This window comes from Lithobates pipiens, unplaced genomic scaffold, assembly GCF_037356315.1.
Source record: "Lithobates pipiens isolate NorthernLeopardFrog02 unplaced genomic scaffold, aLitPip1_a1.2 Scaffold_8, whole genome shotgun sequence".
In the NCBI taxonomy this organism is placed as follows: Eukaryota; Metazoa; Chordata; class Amphibia; order Anura; family Ranidae; genus Lithobates; species Lithobates pipiens.
In genome coordinates this window covers 675422044-675441320 of record NW_027507903.1, presented here as the reverse complement: position 1 = coordinate 675441320, position 19277 = coordinate 675422044, and the positions used below count along the sequence as shown (strand labels likewise).

The window sequence follows — 19277 nt, the reverse complement described above, 5'->3', positions numbered from 1 at the left end:
AGGTTAACTTTGACATCAGTTTGGCTGGGCTGTGTTAGAAGTTCTGCTTGGTCATGTGTACAGTGAGGTGCACATGACAAGCCAGAACCAGGCCTGGTTGAACGTTTTGGGTAACAGCCTTCTCTGAACCAATCAGTGGGTGTGCCGGGCCCCGCTGAGGAGTCTGGGGAGGGGTACTTAAGAAGTTTAAGTCACGTGTTCAGTAGGAGTTTGTGAAGCCCGAGCGGTCTGTTCTTGTTTCCTGGACTGGGGTAGCCCCGCAAGGGGTACCGGTCACGGGGTATTCAACATCCTGCAACATGCTTTTGTTGGTTACCCCCAATAGACCCGCCTGGTCTGGGGTAGGGATCCGTCTGTTCCCGAGTCTCGGAACCGGCTGGTCCGAGGCGCAGTAACTGAGGGAGGATTCAAGGTGTCCGGGTGTGCTCTCGGGTTGGAGAGGCACCACAGCTCGTGAAAGTGACCGGGGGAGGACTCTTCAGAGGAGGGCCAACAAGCCAGCATCCTGAGAAGTGCCTGGTTACTGAGTTGGGAAGGACATTGATGAATCCACGCTTTTTTCAAGATCAAGGAGACAGAGAACGTTTCAGGTACCGAGGAAAAAGGTTCCTGATCAGTTTCAGTTACAACTTTTTCAAGTTCAGAGATTTTACAAGTTCTGAATCAAAGTGCTGACTGCTATAATCTCTGGCTAGAGATTTGTTCAGCCTTGAAGCGCCCAGCTGCGAGTGGCTACTCTCTGGGTGGTACTAGAGACCTTGCTATGTCTGCAGTTCAAGGTGCCCGAGTTCTTCACCCTTGCCCTCTGTTCCTATACGAGACTGTGTTGTTGGACGTTACCCCTGCAAAATAAAACCTTTCAAAAGGACTTTATTGGTGTCAGCGTCCAAGTTGTTGGGTATCAACCCTGGGAACCCCTAGACGTGGAAGAACAAGCCAAGCGGAGGTAACCGGTAAGTCCAATAAGTTAAGGACACCCTACAAAGGGTTATGGCCGCTACATAGAATCCAGGGTCTGACTCACGGATATGATGCCTTTTTATTGATTTCCTTTTATTATAATTTTACTGTCTTGGCTGAACTGTCCTGCTATAACCATGACAATCCATCCCTTTTTCCTGCTCCCTCAGGGTCCTCTAATCCATTATGCAGTGAGGGATGGAGACGGTATGGACTCAGCTGTTACTACTTGTCTTCAGACTCAAAAACATGGAACGACGCCAAGAAAGCCTGTGAAGACAAGAAGGCCCATCTGATAGTCATTAATAGCGTGGAAGAGATGGTATGAATGCTGGACAGATAGACTCTTCCTACTGCGATAGTTCCACTGTCACATCACATCACTGCCAGCAGCATTTGACTATGGGGTTGATTTACTAAAACTGGAAAGTGCAAAATCTGGTGCGGCTCTGCATAAAAACCAATCGGCTTCCAGGTTTTATTGTCAAAGCTTAATTGAACAAGATGAAAAGTAGAAGCTGATTGGCTACCATGCACAGCTGCACCAGATTTTGGACTCTCCAGTTTTAGTAAACCAACCCCAGCGTGTTTTAACAAAAATCTTCGCCTATAGAATCTGTTGGAAAAATTCTGATATTTAAAAAAAATGTGTGTATTACTTTCTGCCTCATCCAGACAGGAATGTAACAGAGTTTACACTGCTGTCGCTTCTTTACAGAATTATTTAACCGCCTCTGGACCGTCCCACGTACATTTATTGCAGCGGGGCGGCCCTTCAGCGCAAAATCACGTACCTGTATGTGATCTCGATTTCCGGCTCTGTAGTGTTTGCACGCCGCTGGTGACCCCCTCTTGCTGTGATTGGACTAAGCGGGAGCCAATCAGCGAGTCCGGTGAACCCGATGTTCGCTGGGCACCCAGTGATCATTACTGAGAGAGGCAGAACGGCATTCTGCCTATGCAAACAAGGAAAATTGCCGTTCTGTCAGAGGGGAAGATGGAGATCTTGTGTTTCCGATAAGCAGGAAAACAGATCTTTGCCTCCCCCCCCAGTCAAAGCACCTCCCTGACACAGTTAGCAAGCACTCCCAGGGAACAAAGTTAATCCTTTGATTGCCCCTAATGTTAACCCCTTCCCTGCCAGTGTCATTAGTACAGTGGCAGTGCATTTTTTTTAGCACTGATCACTGTATTGGTGTCACTGATCCCAAAAAGTGTCACTTATGCCACGTACACACGATCGAAAATGCCGCCAGCAAAACTCTACTGAGAGCTTTTTGTCGGAAAATGCGACCGTGTGTACGCTCCATCTGTCTTTTGCTGGCGGAATTCCAGCCAGCAAAATATTGAGAGCAAGTTCTCTATTTTTCAGTCGGGAAAAGTTTCTGTCTGAAATTGTGATCATCTGTATGCAATTCGGAGGCTCAAAAAATCACGCATGCGCGGAAACAATTGGACGCATGCTCGGAAGCATTGAACTTCATTTTCTCGGCCCGTCATAGTGTTGTACGTCACCGCGTTATTGGCGGTTGAAAGTTCAGAGAACTTTTGTGTGACCGTGTGTATGCAAGATGCAAAAACCATCCAAGATTTTTCGGACGGAAATTCTGCTGGTGTATATGCGGCATTAGTGTCTGTTTTGTCTGCCACAATGTTGCAGTCCCACTAAAAATTACTAGTAAAAAAAAAAAAAAATTTAATTCCATAAATATATCCCATAGTTTGTAGACGTGATAACTTTTGCACAAACCAATCAGTATACACTTATTGGCTTTTTTTTTACAAAAAAAAATAAAAAATATGTAGCAGAATACATATTGGCCTAAATTTATGAAGAGATTTTATTTTATTTTTTTTTATTGGATTTTTTATAGCAGAAATAATTTTTTTTTTTTTTAATTGTTGCAATTTTTTAGTTCATAGGGCAAAAAATAAAAACCACAGAGATGATCAAATACCACCAAAAGAAAGCTCTATTTGTGGGGATAAAAAGGACATCAATTTTATTTGGGTACAGCATCGACCGACCACACAATTGTCAGTTAAATTAACGCAGCCCGTATTGCAAAAAATGGCCTGGTCATGAACGGGGTAAAAGCTTCCGGCGCTGAAGCTAATTTCTAGTTAGAACATTCAGTGGTTCAGCTTTATGATTTTTAAGCATTGTTTTAAATGAAATGAAAAATCAAGGTGCAAAAATGATTTATAGAAAATATGTCTAAGAAATGTATAAAAAAAGACAGGCAGCAAGAAAACGTTTATAAGTAAAAAAATACTTTGGTAATGTCCACATGATCTTCATTTCCTTCCAGAAACTTGTCCAATCCGAAATAACGGAGTCACTGACCCTCATAAATGACTCTTAGTACTCCTAAGTTTCCATGGCAAGATGGAGCCCAGAGCTGTGGGGTCAGTTGTGTTTTCTATTCACACCCGACGGGTGTTTCAGAATGGCATCACCTAATCAAAATGTTCCTAATTTCTAGATATCGTAAATTCATCAATATAACCACCTGATAAGGTTTCACAATCATGACAACCAACATATTATTTAGCAACACGAAATTACAATTTGTTAGACACCAAATGCGATATAGATCTTATGCATTTATCTATTTTCCAAGTCAAATTTGTCTTATCCACCTTCTGGACCTTGTAACTTAGGTGTGTTTGGTGTCTGATTGGTATGGTCTTACACATTACTGTAACCATGTTTTATGAAGATATGTTTAGTACAGTAAGAATTATGGAGATTGTATGAAACTTAAAGTGATATTAACCACTTCTCGACCAGCACACGACAATGTACGTCGACAGAATGGCACGGGCAGGCATATTGGCGTACGTGTATGTCCAATATTTAATGCCGCCCTGCCATCGGGAGCGCGCCGCCGTTGGCGCACTCCCGCGCTGGTCGGGACCCCCGTGAGTCCGGTCGCGGGGCCCGCGGACTCGATCGCCGCGGGCATCCCCGCGATCGTCTCACGGGACGGCTGAATGGAGGAAATGCCGTGTAAACAGCATTTCTCCATTCTGCCTAGCAACTAGTGACGCTGATCTCTGCTCCATGTGATTGGAGCAGAGATCAGTGTTCACTAAATGAAAGCCCAACCCCCCCGCAGTTAGTAACACACCCCTAGGAACACTTGACCCCTACAATGCCACCCACTGGTTAACCCCTTCACTGCCAGTGTCATTTACACAGGAATCACTGCATTTATATAGCAGTGATTACTGTATAAATGACAATGGTCCCAAAAATGTGTCAAAAATGTCTGATGGGTCCCCCACAATGTCGCAGTCACAATAAAAATCGCTGATCGCCGCCATTACCAGTAAAAAAAAAAAAATAATAAAAAATTATTAATAAAAATGCTCTAAAACTATCCCTATTTTGTAAACGCTATAACTTTTGCGCAAACCAATCAATAATCGCTTATTGCGATTTTTTTTACCAAAAATATGTAGAAGAATACGTATCGGCCTAAACTGAGGGAAAAAAATGTTTTTTTATATATTTTTGTGGGATATGTATTATAACAAAAAGTAAAAAATAATGCGTTTTTTTCAAAATTGTCACTCTATTTTTGTTTATAGCGCAAAAAAAAAAAACCGCAAGGGTGATCAAATACCACCAAAAGAAAGCTCTATTTGTGGGAAAAAAAGGACGTCAATTTTGTTTGGGAGCCACGTCGCACGACCGCGCAATTGTCAGTTAAAGTGACGCAACGCCGAATCGCAAAAAGTGGTCTGGTCTTTGACCAGCAAATTGGTCCGGTCTGAAAGTGGTTAAAGGATTCTTTTTTTTAAAAATAACAAACATGTCATACTGACCTGCTCCATGCAGTTGGTTTTGCATTGAGCAGCCCCCGATCCCCCCCTTCTTGGGTCCCTTGCTGGCGCTCTTAGCCCCTCCCTCCTGCCGATAGCCCACAGTGCAAGCAGCTTGCACTGGGGGGCACCCAAGCAGGCTCTTATGTGTGCGTGTCCATTCACACACAGAGCCACATCTTGGCCCCACCCCTCTCTCTCCTCATTGGCTCACTGGCTGTGATTGGCAGCCACTGCTGTCTCAGCCAATAAGAAGTGAGAGTCCACGGAGAGCTGAGGCTCTCATGCACATCACTCGAGGAAGATCAGACTCATAAAAGTATTAGGGAGGGCTGAGGGGGCTGCTGCAAAGAGAAGGTTTTTTCTTTCTAGACATGTGCAATTCGTTTAGTTACAAGCTCGTATTTTAACAAATTTGTTAATTCGGAAATAACAGAATTTTCAAATTTCCTAATTTTTCCAGAAATTTGAAAATTCTAAATTTTGTAAATTCGTAAATTCGAAATCCAAAAATTCGGAAATCTAAAAATAAGAACGAAAATCTGAAAATTCAAAAACCAGAAAATTTTAAAAACTGAAATAATAACTAACTAATAAAAACTTAACTATTACTAACTGTTACATTTTATGTATTGGAATTTCCTTTAAAATTAGATTTTTAGTGAACGTAAAAAATACAAATTTATCTGAAGTTACGAATTATCTGTAATAACAAATGCCATATCTAAATGAATGGAATGTAACAAATTAATAATAAATAATAATGATAATTTTTTATTGTTATTATTATATTTTTATATTTGTTTAGATGCGGCATTCATTATTTTGGATAATTTGTAACTTCAGATAAATTCATATTTGTTGCATTCACTAACAGCAAAATTTGAAAGGAAATTCCTATACCTAGAATTTAATAGTTAGTTATTATTAGTTAGTTATTATTTCGAATGGTATTCATTTTATTTCTTTTTTTCAGATTTTAGAATTTCTGAAATTCAAAATTTTCAAATTTTCGAATTCAAAAAAGCAAAAAACGAATGAAACGAAAACAAACATTTTTTGACAGTGCACATTTTCAGGTTTTTGAATTTTCAGATTTTCATTCTTTAGAATTTTCAGATTTTCATTCTTATTTTTGAATTTTCAAATTTCCGAAATTTCAAATTTTCGAAATTTCAAATTTCCGAAATTCAGAATTTCCGAAATTCAGAATTTCTGAAATTCCAAATTTTCCAATTTCTAAAATTTCGAATTTTCCAATTTACGAAATTTAGAATTTCCTAATCTCTGAAATTTAGAATTTTCCAATTTACGAAATTTAGAATTATCCAATTTCCAAAAAAATTGAATTTCCGAATTTAGAAATTGAAAAATTCAGAAGTTTCGTTATTAACACATTTGTCAAAATTTGTTAAAAAACTAATTTGGGAACTAAAGGAATTGCACATGTCTACTTGCTGTCCATTTTCTAAGGCTGACCTCAGGGGTGTCATGAGCCAGGAGGTGGGTCGTACTATGTCTGTGTCAGTTGGGAAGGACTACATTTGTATTGGGGTGTGAAGTGTTCTCACCATTTTAGTGGATTGTATTCCCGGTGCCCGAGTTTCCTATTCAATCCAAAATATTCTGGTAGCCCAACTGCCATGTGACCTAATCAGCCATTGTGTGTGTAATAATTCATCTTCTAACATTTTTTTTGTATTTTTCTAAGAAATATCTGTGTAGGATTAAAAAAGACAAACCCTTGTGGATCGGTCTAACGGACCAGGATGGAACCTGGAGATGGGTGGATGGAACACCTTATGACACAACTCCAAAGTAAGACACTGAAACCCCCAAATATTAACTCTTCTCACGTATCCCCAGAACTAGGATCTGGGAAAATGATCTGAAAAAAAAGGTTGAACACAGACGGATCCCTGAGATGGAAACCCATTGTTGAGGCATTCACTCCACCCAGAGCTTCACGATACTTTTTCACCCAGAAAACCATAATGTACATCTTTCACCCAGAAAAACATAGTGTACATAGAGTATATGGTCTACTGCATGAGACAATCCTGAGCGTACCAGTGCTGAGGGCTGGGCAGAGGGACCAATTCTGTAATAAAAGTTTCCAGTGGGTTGCCAGATCTAAATAGAAAAAAAAAAACCCTACATCAAATGGTGAAAAAATGGGGATATCCATGGGCAGGACTAGTGGGTTGCCGCCGCTTCTCTGGATCTAGGTACTTAATATGTTCCCTCTTGCTTGCCTCTCGGTGTGAGTGAAAGGAGAGAATTCTAAAATCTAAGGTACATCAAAGTGGAATATATACATTTCTGGATGGATATGAAACTTTTTTGTCAATTGTCAGTGTTTTCATATCCTTAATACTTTCCATTTCCAGAACTCACTGACTTCCTGATATTTGCAGACAGACACAGAGAAAAGAAGTGAGGGGTAAGATAGAGCTTACTACCTTTAACATTTCAGTATGTAGGCAGGTGCAGTCTCTTTTCTCCACTGCGGGTGGCGTGCATCCACAGCGGCAACACAGATGGGAGAGGAAGTCAAGAGAAGCTGTGTGTTCTCTATGATTTCCTCTTGGGCAGGGATACGGTTGGATACACTTGCCCCCCCATGATCCTGCGGCCAGTCATATTGAAGAGTCTTGCCCCTGGGTTTGGCATGCTTTGTGCGAGTGGAAAGGTTGGGGACAGGTTCCCCCGTCTGACAGGGACAGTGGCAGTGGTGGGGAAAGGTTCTGGAGGAGTAGGGAGAGAGCAGGGCCTACTTCTATCTCTTCAGGAAGCTGCCCATTTGGGTATGGACCAGCCAGGCCGCACTTCATTTCACATAGCAGATGCTGTTGGCAACCATGAGCCTTCTAACCACTGTTGTCCTCTGCATGCCTATCATGTACCTGGTAGCAGAGCCTGAACGGACGAGGAAGGCCTTTCTTGCACCTCTGGTAGTGGGAACAGAAGGTGCAGGAGTGCAGAGTGGCAGGGGTGCCTGTAGTTCTTGTCAGGTATTAATGCCAGGCAGGAGAAGTTTGTCAATAGTCTTCAGTAAAATAGGTGGGCTGGTATACAGCTGGTGGATATCAGACTGAAGCAGGATGGTACTGGCGACAGCGGGCAGGTGAGAAACGCATTGGTAGCAGATTGTAGAACAACAGGCATAGTAGGATGAAAGGCAAGTAATGGAAACCTCAGTAAGATTATCAGGGTCGGGCGGGCCGGGTCATACACTGGCAGGACAGATCAAGGTACAGATAAGCAGATGAGAGCGTGGTCTGGGTACAAGCCGGGTCAAGAGCCAAGCTGGTAGACAGCTGGTGGATATCAGATTGAAGCAGGATGGTACTGGCGACAGCGGGCAGGTCAGAAATGCATTGGTAGCAGATTGTAGAACAACAGGCACAGCAGGATGAAAGGCAAGTACTGGAAACCTCATAAGATTATCAGGGTCGGGCGGGCCGGGTCATACACTGGCAGGACAGATCAAGGTACAGAGAAGCAGATGAGAGCGTGGTCTGGGTACAAGCCGGGTCAAGAGCCAATCAGTTAGCGGGAAGAGAACCAAATGGAGCAGACAGAAGCAGAGGTCAACGACACGTCAGTAGACAACATGGTTCCTCTAAACTGACTCTTGTGCCTCCCCACAGGCTAATTCATGCTTCCTCTCGTAGATGTAGGAATCTGGTTAATACTTATGGACATGTGTGCATGCCTATTGGCCCACGCATTGGTGCTCCGGGCCGCACTTCACTTAGAGGTCAAGGACAAGTCAGGGTCAGTGCAGGCGAAGTTCAGAGAGTGGTCAGACAAGCTGGGTCAGCGACTGGATCCTGAGCGCTGACACCGTTTAAAGGGCCCATATGGTGCCAACCATCTGTCACGAGTGCACGTATGCATGCACACTTGTCCATAAGTATTAACCAAATTCCTACATCTACAAGAGGAAGCATGAATTAGCTTGTGAAGAGGCACAAAGGTCAGTTTAGAGGAGCCATGCTGTCTACTGGCATGATCTTCCTGACAATGCCTGCAAGTGCCTCCAGACGACTGGGATCTCCACTGGCCCTGATGGGCTGTTGCTTTACTGTTCAATACAATGTTGTCTGCAAAGCTGGATTCTTTTTTTTTTTTTTTAACCATCATTTTTTATTGATTTCCACAATGTACGATTCAAAGTAGGTAACAGCTTTTACATCCTTGTTAGACATACAGAGTGGTAGCAAAAGGAAATATCTTATTGTAGAAAACATAGCTAAATATCTCCAGGCCTCTCAAAAGCATAATAGAGTATGACCTCAATCAGGAGGTATATAGCCTGTCACCCCATCTGGGTGCACACTGTGAGCCGGCTCCTGGGTAAATGAAAGAAAGAAGCCCGCCCTAGACCCTGATGAGGATCTCCGGTGTTGTGTACTGTAGAAATTTCATGCATACAGTGCCTTGCAAAAGTATTGACCCCCCTTGGCATTTTTCGTGTTTTGTTGCCTCACAACCTGGATTTAACATGGATTGTTTGAGGATTTGCATTATTTAATGTACAGAACATGTCCACAACTTTGAAGATGTTTTTTTTTTATTGTGAAGCAAACAACAAATACGCACATTGACTTTTTCTGTTATTTTGTCCTAACTATTCACCCCCCTAAAGTCAATACTTTGTAGAACCACCTATCACAGCTCAAAGTTGCTTTGGATAAGTCTCTATGAGTCTTGCCATATCTTACCACTGGGATTTTTGCGCATTCCTTATTGCAAAACTGCTCCAGCTCCTTCAAGTTGGATGATTTGCGCTTGTGAACAGCAATCTTTAAGTCTGACCACAGATTTTCTATTGGATTGAGGTCTGGGCTTTGAATAGGCCATTCCAACACATTTACATGTTTCCCCTTAAACCACTCAAGTGTTGCTTTAGCAGTGTGTTTGGGGTCATTGTCCTGCTGGAAGGTGAACCTCCGTTCTAGCCTCAAATCAAACACAGAGTGGTACAGGTTTTGCTCAAGAATATTCCTGTATTTAGCACCATCCATCTTTCCCTCAACTCTGACCAGTTTCCCAGTTCTGACTCCTGAAAAACATCCCCACAGCATGGTGCTACCACCACCATGTTTCACGGTGGGTATGGTGTTCTTTGGGTGATGTGATGTGTTGGGTTTGCGCCAGACATAGCGTTTTCTTTGATGGCCAAAAATTTCAGTTTTAGCCTCATCAGACCAGAGCCCCTTCCTCCATACATTTTGGGAGTCTCCCACGTGCCTTTTCGCAAACTCCAAACGTGCCATTTTGTTTTTTGCTGAAAGTAATGGCTTTCTTCTGGACACTCTTCCATAAAGCCCAACTCTATGGAGCGTACAGCTTATTGTCCTCCTATGTACAGATACTCCAGTCTCTGCTGTGGAACTCGACAGCTCCTCCAGGATTACCTTAGGTCTCTGTGCTGCCTCTCTGATTAATGCCCTCCTTGCCCGTTCCGTGAGTTTTGGTGTGCAGCCGTCTGTTGGCAAGTTTGCTGTTGTGCCATGTTCTTTCCATTTGGTTATGATAGATTTGATGGTACTCCTAGGCATCATCAAAGATTTGGATATTTTTTTTATAACCTAACCCTGACTTGTACTTCTCAACAACATTGTCCCTTACTTGTTTGGAGAGTTCCTTGGTCTTCATGGCAGTGTTTGGTTAGTGGTGCCTCTTGCTTAGGTGTTGCAGCCTCTGGGGCCTTTCAGAAAGGTGTGTATGACAGGTCATGTGACACTTAGATTGCACACAGGTGGACATCATTTCACATATTATGTGACATCTGAAGGTAATTGGTTGCACCAATCAGTTTTTTATTTCTTAAAAATAGTTTTATTTATATATTTTTTTTCTAATTTCACTTTACCAATTTAGACTATTGTGTTCTGATCCATCACATATAATTCAGATAAAAACAAAACAAAACAAGGGGTTGAATACTTTTGCAAGGCACTGTATATCAACAGTAACCCTTAAATGTAAATTTACCTACCGAGGTAGAGCATTACACATATCCTAGTGAATCTTTCTTCATGTATCTTTACCGTTGTGTATGGGTGTCGGCTATTACTAACATCACTTCTCAAGTCTACCACTTGAGGGCAGGAGGACCTTATGCATACATCATAAGCCATCAGTCGATATGATAAACGGATTAACCACTTAACAACCGCCCATTGCCGATTAACGGCTTCAGGGCAGTTGTTTAACTCTGAGAGGCCGTTAATTAATGGCCTCCCAGAATTCTGCTCTCGCGCGCCCCCTGGGGCGCGTACACGAGATCATCCGTGACCGCCGGGTCCAGTGGACCCGGCGCATCACGGATCACGGTAAACAGCCGCTCGTCGCGGCCGTTTACCACGTGATCGCTCCATCAAATGACGGAGTGATCACTTGTAAACAAACCGGCGTCATGTTATGACGCCGGTTCCTCCCTCCCCCTCTCTGTACCGATTGGTACAGTGGAGGGGAAAGAGATCGGTGTTAGCAGCGCTGTGGGCTGCATCTGCAGTGCCCACATCACTGCTCACCGAATTTAACCCCTCAATTCCCTGCCATTACTCTGCAATACCCTGCAATACTCTGCAGTACCCTGCCATTACTCTGCAGTACCCCCCATTACTCTGCAATACCCTGCCATTACTCTGCAGTACCCCCCATTACTCTGCAGTACCCTGCCATTACTCTGCAATACCCTGCCATTACGCTGCAGTACCCTGCCATTACTCTGCAGTACCCCCCAATACTCTGCAGTACCCTGCCATTACTCTGCAGTACCCCCCAATACTCTGCAGTACCCCCCAATACTCTGCAATACCCCCCAATACTCTGCAGTACCCCCCAATACTCTGCAATACCCCCCAATACTCTGAAATACCCCCCCCAATACCCGCCAATACCCCGCAATACCCCCCAATACTCTGCAATACCCGCCAATACTCTGCAATACCCCCCAATACCCGCCAATACCTGCCAATACCCCGCCAATACTCTGCAATACCCTGCCATAAATTGCCATACCCAGCCATACTTGGAGATACCCTGCAATACCCAGCCATACTCGGAGATACCCAGCCATACTCGGTGATACCCTGCAATACCCAGCCATAGACGCCCCCCCACCCCTCACCGCCCACCGGTGCTTCTACCAACTCGCCAATACGATCAAAGCCAGAATTTTTTTTTTTTTTTTTTTTTCAGGCTTCCCAGCCTAGAGGTGAGATGTGGTGACCCCACATCTCACCTCTAGGCTGGGAAGCCTGAAATAAAAAAAAAAAAAAAAAATAAAAGATATTGACCCCACAGATTTCACTGTAAAGAGGACCTGTCATCCCATATTCCTATTACAAGGGATGTTTACATTCCTTGTAATAGGAATAAAAGTGATCAAAAATGTATTTTTGGGGAAAAAAATGTCAAACTAAAATAAAGTAAAATGAACAATAAAAAAAATAAATAAATTAAAGCGCCCCTGTCCCCATGTGCTCGCATGCAGAAGCGAACGCATACATAAGCCCCACCCACATATGAAAACGGTGTTCAAACCACACATATGAGGTATCGCCGTGAACGTTAGAGCGAGAGCAATAATTCTAGCCCTAGACCTCCTCTGTAACTCAAAACATATAACCAGTAAAAAAAATTAAAAGCGTCGCCTATGGGAATTTTTAAGTAGCGACGTTTGGCGCCATTCCACGGCATGTGCAATTTTGAAGAGTGACATGTTCGATATCTATTTACTCAGCATAACTTCATCTTTCACTTTATGCAAAAATTGGGCTAACTTTACTGGGTTTTTTTTTGGTTTTTTTTAAGCACAAAACTGTTTTTTCCCCCCCAAAAACGCGTTCGAAAAATTGCTGCGCAAATACCGTGTGAGATAAAAATTGATCACGTCGCAGCTCCACAGTATAGTTACATAGTTAGTCAGGTTGAAAAAAGACACAAGTCCATCCAGTTCAACCTTAAAAACAATAAATAAATAAAATAAAAAAATATCATACAATCCAATATACCCAATTTTATGGATTTACCCAGTGGAAGGCTGTGTAGGAGATTACCTGTATTGGAAGGCTGTGTAGGAGATTACCTGTATTGGAAGGCTGTGTAGCAGATTACCTGTACAATGACAATCTCGCCAGCATAGTGAGGAAATAGCTGGGTCCATTTTATGTAGGCATAGAGGTGTAAAGTACCAGTCTATGAAGAATCTTTTGTGCATTATCCCCGTTTGCTACACATGCTGAGGATTTGCCATTGTATTTTAACCACTTGACCACCGGGCACTTAAACCCCCCTCCTGCCCAGAACAATTTTCAGCTTTCGGTGCTCTCACACTTTGAATGGCAATTACTCAGCCATGTAATGCTGTACACAAATTAATTTTTGTCCTTTTTTTTCCACAAATAGAGCTTTCTTTTAGTGGTATTTGACCACCTCTGGGGTTTTTTATTTTTTGCGCTATAAATGAAAAAAGACCGAAAATTTTGAAATAAAAACGCTTTTTTCTTTGTTTCTGTGATAAAATTTTGCAAATTATAAATTTGTCTTCATGAATTTTGGCCGTAATTTATGCTGCTACATATCTTTGGTACAAATAACCCAAATTAGTGGATATTATTTGGTCTTTGTGAAAGTTAGAGAGTCTACAAGCTGTGGTGCAAATCATAAAAAAATTTATCACATCTGATGTACTGGTGGCCTATCTCATTTCTTGTGCCCCGAACAAGCCAGGAAAGTACAAATACCCCCCAAATGACCCCTTTTTTGAAAGTAGACATTCCAAGGTATTTAGTAAGAGGCATAGTGAGGTTTTTGATGTTGTCATTTTTTTCCCACAATTCTTTGCAAAATTAAGATTTTTTTTTTCCCCACAAAATTGTCATTGTAATAGGTTATTTCTCTCACATGGCATGTGTATACCACAAATGACACCCCAAAATACATTCTGATACTCCTCCTGAGTATTACAATACCACATATGTCAGACTTTTTCACAGTCTGGCCACATAGAGAGGCCCAACATGCAGGGAGCGCCATCACATGTTCTAGGAGCATAAATTACACATCTAACTTGTTGGCTACCTATTACACTTTTGAAGGCCCTGGAGCACCAGGACACTGATGTGGCACTGATGACAGATAGCACTAATACGTGGCACTGATGACAGATGGCACTAATATGTGCCACTGGTAACACGTGACACTGATGACAAATGACACTGATATGTGGCACTGATGACACTGGTAACAGATGGCACATGACACTGACAGGTGGCACTGATGACAGATGGCACTAATACGTGCCACTGATAACACGTGACACTGATGGCAAATGGCACTGATATGTGGCACTGATGACACTGTAACAGATGGCACGTGACACTGACAGGTGGCACTGATGACACGGGACACTGATAACAGATGGCACGTGAATCTAGAAGCCCCTGTTAAAAATATAGAGGCCCACACTTACCGCCCTCCCTCCCATGTAAATGGGTAAGGGGTAAATAGGACCTGTGTAACCCAGAATTAAAGACACCCAAATGCTTTACAAGTGCTTTAATAAAAAGTGTGAATCTCCAGAAGAGTCCCTTGTTGTAAATCCATCATCTATGATGATGATCCACGCCTACCAGCTCGCCAAATCTAAAAACTTGATTGACCCGGTGCATATGGCCATTCCTGACGGTACTGCTCGCCGAATGACAGCTCCCCGAGCTGTCATCAGCAATATAAGGAAAGGGGTGGGGAAAGTACTGACATCATTGCCCAAATATGGCCAGTGACCATATATGGGCAGTGATGTTGCTGCAATCCATTTGCTTACGTAGCCTGAGATTCTCACCCATGTAAGCAATGTGCAAGTGGTGGATACTAAGGATGCAGCAGGTGCCAGCACTTTCTGCTTCTTTAGGAACCACTGAGAGCAGGAATTTGCTTTATATAGAAGCTGCAGAAATACCACCTCTATAGATGATGCTCAGCTCCCTCCAAGCAAGGGGCCTAACATTCAAAAGTTTGGGCATTGTTCCAAACAACCTAACAGCCATAGGTGTGCAAAGCCCATTGGATTAGGGTGTGCACCCCAAAGCTCCAACACATATGTGTGTGTGCGCATGTGGAGCAGTGGGCAGTGTCATTAAGGCAGAGATTGGTGCCAGTAGGGTAGTGGATGGTGTCATTAAGGCAGAGATTGGTGTCAGTAGGGCAGTGGATGGTGTCAGTAGTTTTTATTGTTATTATTTTATTTTTTACAATTGTATTTTTTTTTACTTTTTTTCTTTACAATTTTTTAGGAGCCCCATTAGGGGGCTTTGGTGAAATTTCAGGAGTCTAAACGGGGGAATCTGTGCTACACAGAGTGATTAGGGTGTGCACTGGCCCACCCTGTGCGCACACCTATGCTAACAGCCAAGGTCCAGGCCAAACCATTGGGTCACCCCTACTCCTCACATAGGCAATTAGGGAAAGAGATGAGGGAAAGAACTGCTCACATAGTCAAATAGGTAAAGGAGTGAAGGGAAGGAATTCCGTACATAGGGAATGGTCTGGAGGAGAGAACTCTTCACATATTCAATCAGGAAATTAGGTGGGAAAAAGAACTCTGCCCAGGCTCTTCCCCAGTGGATTGCCCTGTAGCCAGGCACACAATCTCAGCCACACTTTTCCACAATAACCAGTCTAGGGATGTTGTTTTTACATTTGGAGAACTTGGATAAGGATGAGGGAAATGAGTGAGATACTCCAAATACAGAAACTATGTACAAGTTGAGGACAGTGAACCCCTTTCCATTAAGCTGAAGTAGAAGTCCTTGCATGTAGAAAACCGTAGACTGAGCTTGTAGTATAAATAGGCAAATGTAGAGCTGAAGCAAAAGCTCTTACAAGTAGCAAACTGTGGACTTGGCTTGTTATAGAAGCAATTAGAGGCAAGCTTCTTTCTTTAGAGTTCCAAGAGCAGAGTCCCTTCACAAAGAACTATATAGACTGAGCCAGGGTTGGGACAAGGGGTGGGTAGGAGGGACGGCTGCCCTGGGTGCAATGGTTTATTGCAGGGATGGGGGTGCCCTGACCCTAACCCTAAAGGAAGAATGGGGGCGCAATTTGGCATCTTTTTCCTGGCCACTTGATGAACTTTTGCCAGCATTGGACTGAGCTCCTCTGTGGTAGAAGCAGTTAAAGCACACAAGCTTATTTCTTTAGCACACTAACAGCATAGTTCCTTCACAAGGAATTAGATAAACTAAGCTCTTGTGGACACCATGCAATGTCTCCTTTGGCAGACAAACAGCTGACTCTCTAGCACAAGAGGGGTGGCAGCAGCCCAAAAGCTTATAAGATCTCTCAGCAGTCTGTATTTACAAATTGTCCAGGGAAAGCAGATTTCCTCCATCCAACTTCCCAGTCAGACTTTCCTCCAGTGATACCAGACTTGTCCTTCAGCAGACAGTCTCTCGGTCAGCTCTCAGCGGCTCAGGTATCCAGGCCCTCAGTAATCCACCTGAGGCTTTAAGAACAGAAAACTCATGGCAGCACTGCCCTGAAGGGCAGCAAGCCCTCCAGGCTGGACTAATCCTCTCCAGGAAAAGACCCCAAGCTCAGTGTCCTCAGAGAATATATACAGTTACTCAGCATGCCTTCAGGGCCCAGGACCCTGGGATTGGCCAGGGCTGTATAAATAGTCATACTGCCATCTGCATAGCTCCATACCTATGATCCAGAAAGTTATCACAGCTTTCTGAAAAGCAGAGGGAGATATTAGACTGGCAGCAGCTCAGAGCACTACACTGACCTAATTAATCAGCTGCACTGAATACAGTCAAGAAACTAAATTTGCCTTACACAATAATCACAGTGAGCCTGCACTGACTCTAACTAATTCTAGCACCTACAGTATCTAGCTGTCAGGGCTGGCTTAGCCCTTCCTCCTCTGGGCTGGCCGCTCAGCTGCCGGCTAATTGCCAGCTCTCTTCTCTCTCCACTGTTACCAGCTGTTTCCGATGATGCTCGTCTGACCTGCCTATTTAAAGTCTCCACCTCATTTCTCCATTGCCTTCACGTTTGGTCACATCACTAGGAACCATCTCCTGCTGTTGTTTCAAGACTGGCTTGCTACATCCCTCCTGGCTTCCATCCTGCTTGCAGTTGCTCTCCTTGGATCCCTGACTTCTGAACTGGCTGATTACCTGATCTGCTTTATGAACTTTGGACTGGCTGACTACCCGATCTGGCTACTGGACTCTGGCTTGCTTGACTACGCTTTTTTCTATTTACCTTTTTATTTTTATTAATAAACAAGTGTGATTTGATTGTACTTCTGTCTCAGTCTGTTTCATGGTTTCTGACACTAGCAGGGTGCTAAATATGTATAGGGTTGGCCACCGCTGAACCTAACCTCAGTAGATTGTACCATCACATTGTAGCATGTGGTCAGCTCTCTTGGAATCCATCACAGTAGTTGGGCTCACACCTTGAAGACCTTATTTTAAAGCATCACTGAGGTCCCAGTTCTTCACAGTTCCTTTCTTGGTCTAATCAATATTGTCTCTTTTGCCCTTCAGGTTCTGGGGGTTTGGTCAGCCCGATGATCGGAAGAGTCAAAGTCCCAGTGGAAGGGAAGACTGTGCTGTGTTAAGGTCTAGTAATGACTGGAATGATTCTTCCTGTTCCCGAAAAATACAGTACATTTGTGAGAAGAAGATCATCTTCTGATCTGGACTGAAGAACATCAGAAAACACCTGATATCTCTGTCTACCTTTTCTCCTTCTCTATCATGCAATGGCCATATAGGATCTACTCCTGCATAAAGCAATACTACAGGATACGCTGGGACTTGTTGTTCTTTTACAATGGGAGGATCTCAAAGCGTCCATTCTGCAGTTTTCAAGCTGAACCCCAGCCTTGTCTATAGTCTTGCACAGTTGTATAGGCTCCTATATATCACCACACAGCGGGCTCCATTCACAAAAGCATCTTGCATGCGATATGTAGGTGTCCAGACACATTTTCCCTACATACCGCATGTGATCCAGAAACAATCAATTCACTATACACATTCTGCGCTGAAAACACTTGGTAAATACTGCATGAACAAGCGTTAAACTCAATTCACAGCAGGAAAAAAAGTAATTAAATAAATGTGGTAATTAAAGCGGAGGTCCACCCTAAAGTGGAGCTTCCGCTCATTGGAACCCTCCCCCCCTCCGGCGCCACAATTGGCACCTTTCAGGGGGGAGGGGGGTGCAGGTACCTGTACAGTACAGGTATCTGCACCCACTTCCGGCGTAGGTTCTGCAGAAGCTACGCCCCTTTCAGCAGAATCTACACCCCTTTCCGAAGGTCCCCCGCTGCCTGCTGGGAAACACATGGATCCCAGAGACAGCTGGGACCATCCTTATTGCGCAGCGCGACTCGCGCATGCGCAGTAGGGAACCGGGAAATGAAGCCGCAAGGCTCCACTTCCTGATTCCCATACCCAAGATAGCGGCGGCAGCACCCGAGAGACGATCGAGAGATCGGCTTCGGGTGCCGACATCGCGGGCGCGCTGGGCGGGTAAGTGTCATTATTTTAAAAGTCAGCAGCTGCAGTATTTGTAGCTGCTGTCTTTTAAAAAAAAATAAAAATAAACGGCGGACTCCCGCTTTAAGTAGTGCCCACTGCTTGCATCAGAGCTCAGGAATACTGACGGTGGTGTAATGTTTTTAGGAAGCTATTTACAGCCCGTCCCTCCCACCAGCCACGATCTGCCTGCATTGCTTAGAGAAGTGATGACATCACTAGATCTAATGTAAGGTATTGTTAAGGTGCGATTCTAATAACAACAGAGCAATAAAATAAGGACTTCTCAAAAATATTATAGCAGGGTCACCATTCTGCATTCATGTCAGCGCTTCCTTTAACCCCTTCAATACCAGGCACATTTACTCCACTCCTGCCCAGGCTAATTTTTATTTTTCCGCGCTGTCACTATTTGAATGACAATTGGGCGGTCATGTAACACTGTACCCAAATTAAATTTCTATAAAATTTTTTTTTTTTTTTTTCACACAAATAAAACTTTATTTTGGTAGTATTTAGCCACCACTATTTATTTATTTTTTCTGCTAAATAAATTAAAAAAAAGACTGAAAAGTTTTGAATAAAAGTGTTTTTCTTTTTTTCTGTTATAATATTTTTTTTTTTCAAATAAAGAATCTTTCTTCATAAATTTAGGCCAAAATGGATTCTGTTACATTTCTTTGGTGAAAAATAACCAAAATCAGTGTCTGTTATTTAGTCTGTAGGAAAGCTATAGAGTCCACAAAATATGGGAGATATATCTGAAAATTGATCATTCCTGGTGTACTGACGACCAATCTCATTGCTTGAGGTCTGAAAATGTCAATACAGTGCTTGAGGGACAGTAGCTGGCAAAGTACCCACCACACTGAGGGCATGTGGTCTGGTATGGTTTAGCGCAGCCAT

The 19277-nt window shown here is 43.2% G+C and overlaps 1 protein-coding gene across 1 annotated transcript in view; it reads left to right on the top strand.

Moving 5' to 3' along the window:
- Nucleotides 1-18839, top strand: part of LOC143964298 (asialoglycoprotein receptor 2-like) — a 32328-nt gene extending 13489 nt beyond the window's left edge. The window contains exons 6-8 of the mRNA XM_077473998.1: nucleotides 1131-1282; nucleotides 6503-6609; nucleotides 17373-18839. Coding sequence (XP_077330124.1) covers nucleotides 1131-1282; nucleotides 6503-6609; nucleotides 17373-17523 — 410 coding nt within the window. The 3' untranslated portion in view covers nucleotides 17524-18839. The remainder of the gene's footprint in view (nucleotides 1-1130; nucleotides 1283-6502; nucleotides 6610-17372) is intronic.
- Nucleotides 18840-19277: the final 438 nt, after the last annotated feature.